Source organism: Miscanthus floridulus, chromosome 8, assembly GCF_019320115.1.
Source record: "Miscanthus floridulus cultivar M001 chromosome 8, ASM1932011v1, whole genome shotgun sequence".
In the NCBI taxonomy this organism is placed as follows: domain Eukaryota; kingdom Viridiplantae; phylum Streptophyta; class Magnoliopsida; order Poales; family Poaceae; genus Miscanthus; species Miscanthus floridulus.
This window is the reverse complement of record NC_089587.1, coordinates 179,700,439-179,706,097: the sequence shown is the minus strand read 5'-3', so window position 1 is coordinate 179,706,097 and position 5,659 is coordinate 179,700,439. Positions and strand designations below refer to the sequence as shown.

Here is a 5,659-nt window from a genome sequence, read left to right as displayed (position 1 = left end):
AAGTGTATGTGGTTGTACAGTGCGGATATGAATTGCATCATATTCAACTGAACTCTCTTTACGGGTTGCGTATCAAATCACATTATGTAGGTCAAAAGGGCACCAGACTATCAAACTAGTAGTAACTTAAGGAAGCAATTCACAGACAGCCTAAATATGCGTCTTCAAATTACAGAACAAGCATTCATGACGAATGAAACGTCCATGGAATTGATCAGTGCTTTCCTCATTCTGTAAACCCTTGGGATACATGAACCAAATTCACGCTTGAAACACAAGTATTCTTAAAGACTTGTTCCCCACTCAAGGAGAGCAATGCTCATGTCTTATGGAAGCCGTGGTGAATAAGTTGACCAACCCTTCTAGAGTGAGAAACATTTGCAGGGCACCAATTGTGGGAAAAGCTCCAACACAAACAGCAGTTCTTACAGGTCAATGACCCGTGAAAGCTTCTGTATGCGGTTCAGTAAAAAGTCCCCTTGCTTGATGGTCGCCTGGTAGAAAGCATTCCTCTCATCAGGTCGGTTTGTCTCCAGAACACCAGCAACCTTATCAATCTTGCAGTGAAGCTTCCCAGCTGCAATGAACCGTGACAATTCCCTACAAGTGGAAGGAAGACTTTATGAATACAACACAGTATGAGAAAACCAAATTATCGTTCATGGGAATTGCAACAACAGAATCACGTACTGGTCAATGAAATCAACAGTTACACCAAATGCAGTGGCCATTGCTTCCATTGTCACACTCTTGTATGACTCCAAGAATTGTGAGTAGACAACAGTGCGCACTTCCCTCATGTAGTAGCGGAAATGAGGCTGAAGATAACGGTCTAACTTGATTTGCTCCGTCAGACCGGCTGGAAATAATTATAAACCATATCAATACAGGCCACAAAATGTACCAACAGTAATCTTATACTACTACAGGAGTATGGACAAGTTATTTAAATATGTGAACTTACAAAATGCAACAAAAAATGACTTGTACTGGCAGTTGTACAGGGAATTGAGAAACTCAGAGAGGTGAGGTACTTTGCCAATCACAGCCAGGATTTCTGGTGCATCTACCACCTATAAAATTTCTTGTTATCGAGGAAACCATGATATGATGATAAGGAAACATGGCAGAGTAGACAAAGTTGAAATACCTTTTGTTTCAGAGATACACGATCCAATGTGATAATACTTGTGAGGACTGTATAGAAGATGAACGTATCATATGGGAATAACTCATAAGTTGTGAAAGTCGAAATGGAGTCTAAAAATAAGCTGGCAGCTTTCTTGAAGTTTCTGGTTGCCATGCAGTACAAGCCTTCATATACTTTCAACCTGTTCTTCCTCTCCCAATCGCCTCCTTCCTCGAACAAGCTTCAGCCAGTAAAATACATGGTCAAATATCATCACTAACTATGTGTGCCGAATTACAGATTGGAACTACAGACAAAGATAGAGCTTACTTCTTTGCCTTATCAATGGATTTTGAGATCAGATCAAAATCCATATAGAAAAAACCAATCTGCAAAGTGTGAAACACAAGATCCATCTTTTGGCCAACAGCTACAGTTTTTCCTTCAGTGACTTTAAGTTGTTCCAGGGCCTTTTCCTGAAATAATGGTTCAACAATGTGTCAACCACAAGACACATTTTTTTGTGAACAAGGCCACAGATAAAATTGTAGAAGCATAGCAAGTCCTACCTTCTCACCAACCCTTATAAAGTACAAGGATTTGGCAAGATGTGCTTCACGGACTTCGCTCTCGCCCAAGTTCTCCTCGGCATCAGCAATTCTTCACAAAAAGGAGTTCAGTTTTGGAAGAACAAAATACGTACTTGTAAACTCACTTGAAAATTGCATCATTATATACAGTCAAAAGACAAATATTTGCAAGGCTGAAAATTCAGGGGCTCTGGAATTTTCTAATGTAGTTATCTTGCTCTTTCTCAGACTGTCAAAGATAACCTCATTCACAATGAACTATACTTAACTTAGTTTCATTCATGTAGTGCACAGACTCATCTGATATCAGTTCAATTGAACATAAAAACCGTGAACTCCGAACTGTGGTGGTCTTTAGAACCCATAACTACCTTCATCAACCCTAGCTAGACCATGCAACAGAAACACAATAAGCAAAAGTAGATGCAGGGAGGATGACAACATACTCTGGAATGCAAACCACCTCAAAGATATCAACTATATCTTAGTGTGGACATAAGTGTTGAACGCAATGAAGCACAACTCTAAAAAATTGGGGGATTTTTTTTTTCAATAGAACTTATTCTCACCCCAAGGAAGCCCTAAATCATAACCCATAACACATCAATCCAGTGCGACGCATCGCAAGTTTTACCACCTCCACCTATGTCTAGCACCTAAACTAAGGTAGGTTCGTTTCAAGCAACAGATCATGGCACAACCTGAGTTATCATTACCACAAAAGCGTTCACAAATACGGTACCAGATGAATAATCGATATGGCCACGGCAAAGAAGCCACGTCCGAGCAGCAGCAGCAGCAGCAGAAGAAGAAGCTACTCACTTCTCATCGAGCTTGCGGATCTCCTCGTCAATCCTCCCACGCATCTCGGCCAGCAGCGCGGCGTCCGCCTCCAGTACACCCGCGGCAACCAGCGACTCGAACAGCGTCGCCATATCTGGAGATTCCACAAAACCAAATCACATCAGGAGCCGCCGCATCGGAGGAAGACGAGAGAGGAGAGGAGCTGCGGCACGGTACCATCGGATTTCACGGTGTCGAGGACTTCGGCGCGGAGGGCGACCTTGGAGAGGTCGTCGACGGCGGGGTGGGATAGAAGGAAGAGCTTGTGGGCCAGCACCAGGTGCCGCTCCTGCTTCGCCTCCTCGCCGGCGCCGCCGTCCATCTCGCTCGCCGCCGGGAGTCTCGCTTCCGTTCGGTTCCGCTGGCTCTCGCTTCGGTCGCACGGAGTCTCGGGTGTTCGGGCTGGGGTTTGCTGCTGGACTCGATTCGGTTCTACCGAGAGCATGTCTAGTTTGCTATCTCAACTTTGACATCTATATAATTTTAGTAAAATAAAAAAAAATAGCCTTCAATAGTTTGGCAAAACAACTTGACATCAATAGCAATTTGGCAAATCTTTCTTCCGCGCGCGCAAATATACGCACGCGTATACCGCTTGGCATCCGGGCCTCTTCGTTCTCTTAGCGGGGCTCTTCATTCGCTTAGCGGGCCTCTTCGTTTTGTTAACGGGTTTTTTTATTTTACCAAGTCAAAAATGTCAAACTCTTGGAGATGAATTGTTTTTTTACTTGACATATAATTTTGAGAGTTGATAAATCATAAGATTTGCCAAGTAAAATTTGATGAAACGGGCACCGAAACGTGGCCCAATTACAAACGGCATCCGGCGGCTGTAGCCCACGGGCCGAATTTATCAAAATCTTTGCTTGTAAATTGATCGTCAATCCAAACAATAGAATTGGAGACGGTAAACTGAACTGTGGAATCCATATAAATTAAGGAAATTTTTAAATATAGTAGCAAATACTTGTTCACTTCTATAACATCAGCCTAATTACTCACTGATCAATGACATGTGGGGTTTGGTTCTACGTTGTCATTGGCTGCCTGCAAGCAAAAAATGTTGTCCCACCAACATGACTTCTAATTTCACTTTCCATAGCGTTTTTTTTTCTAGGCTAAGGACAAAAACTAGACCCTGAAGTTGCATTCTTTCCCAGGCTGAGGAAGTAATCTTTGCAAAACCAAATAATTCAACATATTTTGAAAGTAGTTCTTTGCTGATTCTGTGAAGTGATTCTCTGAAATGAACTAGGGCTCAGAAAAGCGCACAAAATCACTATTTGCGGATAGTTTATTCAAAAGAATTATAGGGAATCAATTTTAGTTGAAGAATCACTTCTCGCAAAAAAAAATCAGCTTCCTCGTAGAATCCAAAGTAGCAAGAGCTCTACCAAATTGGGCCCTGCGAGATTGTCACTAGGAGAAGCCTTCTGGTTCTCGGCTCTCGTCTCTTGATGAATCAAAACTAGGTTGGTAGGCGCGCTCCGCTGCGCCCGTTTTGAACAAACACTTTCAATTTGTGTATTATAATAGTGCAACCATGTTGATTGAACAAGAGATGTTTAGATCTCTACAATTAAAATGGGAAGCATATTGTATGCTGCTACTGAACGTCTAAACCTATTGTTTAAGAAGGTTGCACAATGGTGGATACTGCTACAAAACTTACTATATTCACACAAAAAAAGTTTCAATGCCAACATGGCGATTGGTTTGCCCAGGCTTGATGACAGATCTTGATGTAATGAATGATTGCATTGAAGAACCTGTGGTACATCTTGCTTGTTTCATGCTTTCATGAACCAGCGGCTCCCGTGAATTTTCTTGAAGCAGCACCTGATCATGAGTATAGAGTTATCATAACTGATGTATGTTGGGTGCAGACGGAGATGTGAGTCGAAACAGAAGTGCCATGAATCAAGAATAATATATGACAGTTTGACAAAGAAAAACAATGAACCTATACAACAGCAAAAGCAAACCAAGGCCATGGTAACTTACAGATGCATGATGCCAGGGTTGGTCATCATCGACAAAAGCAGAGTATCAGCAAGGTTCAGTGCCTTTTATGTAGTGGACATTGACTTTGGTGAAGTACGTAGTTCTGTTCAGGAGGGGCAGCAAGCTATAGCCTTCTTCTGGTAAGGCACTTTTCACCTGTGTTAGTATCACTGCAGCATGTTAAGGGTGGCTGTTGTATGTGGTTTGAAAAATGGTTGGGCTCTATAAAAAAATTTATATGCTACTCGTACACCTATCAGTACCTCTAATGTGGCATGTGCATGTTCTGGAGGAGTGAAGGGATTGGTTCCTGTAAGTACATTAGGTAAAGCAATGAAGGAATTGGTTTTAGTAATAGGTCGCCAGGAGAAATTAGTGTTAAGATGGCATAATTAACTACCTCTCCTGGTATGAGAACTGGAGGTGCAAAGCAGGAAGTGCCAGGATCTGCTTTAGGCAGGGGCAGAGAATATCCTAGCTTCTGTTCCTGGCATAATAAACTAATAAAGAAAAAAAGAATGAATGAGCACCTGTGGCAGCAATGATGAGAGTATTATGATTGTGGGAATGCATCGAAACATATCGGGTCATCATTATCAATAATTGAAATCTCAAGTTTGAAGTACTCTATGAAAATTAGTGTGTACCCTCCTAATAGGTGAAAGACTCAACATTCAATAAAAATTGACAGCTCAGGTTTCATAAATCATAAATAACAAAAAAGCATCAAACCATTCTCTAATGTATTACCGTATTAGACAGCTAGATAGGGCTTCAGTCCGATTGCCCTTTGGGCCGATGTGTTGCGCGTGGCACCTGGCCTTAGGTGCATGATATGTGTGGTTGACTATATAGGCAACAATGTCTATGATTGACCTTGATTCTATGAGCCAAAACCCTAAGAAAATCCTTGCCAATATATGCATGTACCATTGCCTCCTCATAATCAATGTACTATTCCAGCACAATTATTTTGCTTTCACTTGGGTAAACTTTCGGAAAACATGGAAGAACTGTGGCATTTGCTGGACACTGATATGAGAGATATAAGCACATCAACCTTGTGTATCCTTTTATTTTGCACAGGTCAGTC

General features: G+C 41.8%; 1 protein-coding gene across 1 annotated transcript; it reads right to left on the bottom strand.

Moving 5' to 3' along the window:
• Positions 1–201: 201 nt before the first annotated feature.
• Positions 202–2,981, bottom strand: LOC136474156 (26S proteasome non-ATPase regulatory subunit 6). The gene is made up of 8 exons (XM_066471753.1): positions 2,740–2,981; positions 2,542–2,656; positions 1,699–1,789; positions 1,460–1,605; positions 1,151–1,370; positions 965–1,073; positions 691–859; positions 202–600 (listed from the first exon to the last, which is right to left on the bottom strand). The coding sequence occupies exons 1-8, from the start codon at positions 2,882–2,884 to the stop codon at positions 426–428; spliced, it is 1,170 nt and encodes a 389-aa protein (XP_066327850.1). The 5' UTR covers positions 2,885–2,981; the 3' UTR covers positions 202–425.
• Positions 2,982–5,659: the final 2,678 nt, after the last annotated feature.

Excerpts from the sequence above, each read along its gene's own strand:
- LOC136474156 (XM_066471753.1), bottom strand. The coding sequence starts at position 2,884 with ATGGACGGCGGCGCCGGCGAGGAGGCGAAGCAGGAGCGGCACCTGGTG. Across the intron at positions 1,606-1,698 it reads TTATAAGGGTTGGTGAGAAG|GAAAAGGCCCTGGAACAACT; the intron begins GTAGGACTTGCT and ends CCATTATTTCAG. Across the intron at positions 1,074-1,150 it reads GTGTATCTCTGAAACAAAAG|GTGGTAGATGCACCAGAAAT; the intron begins GTATTTCAACTT and ends GAAATTTTATAG.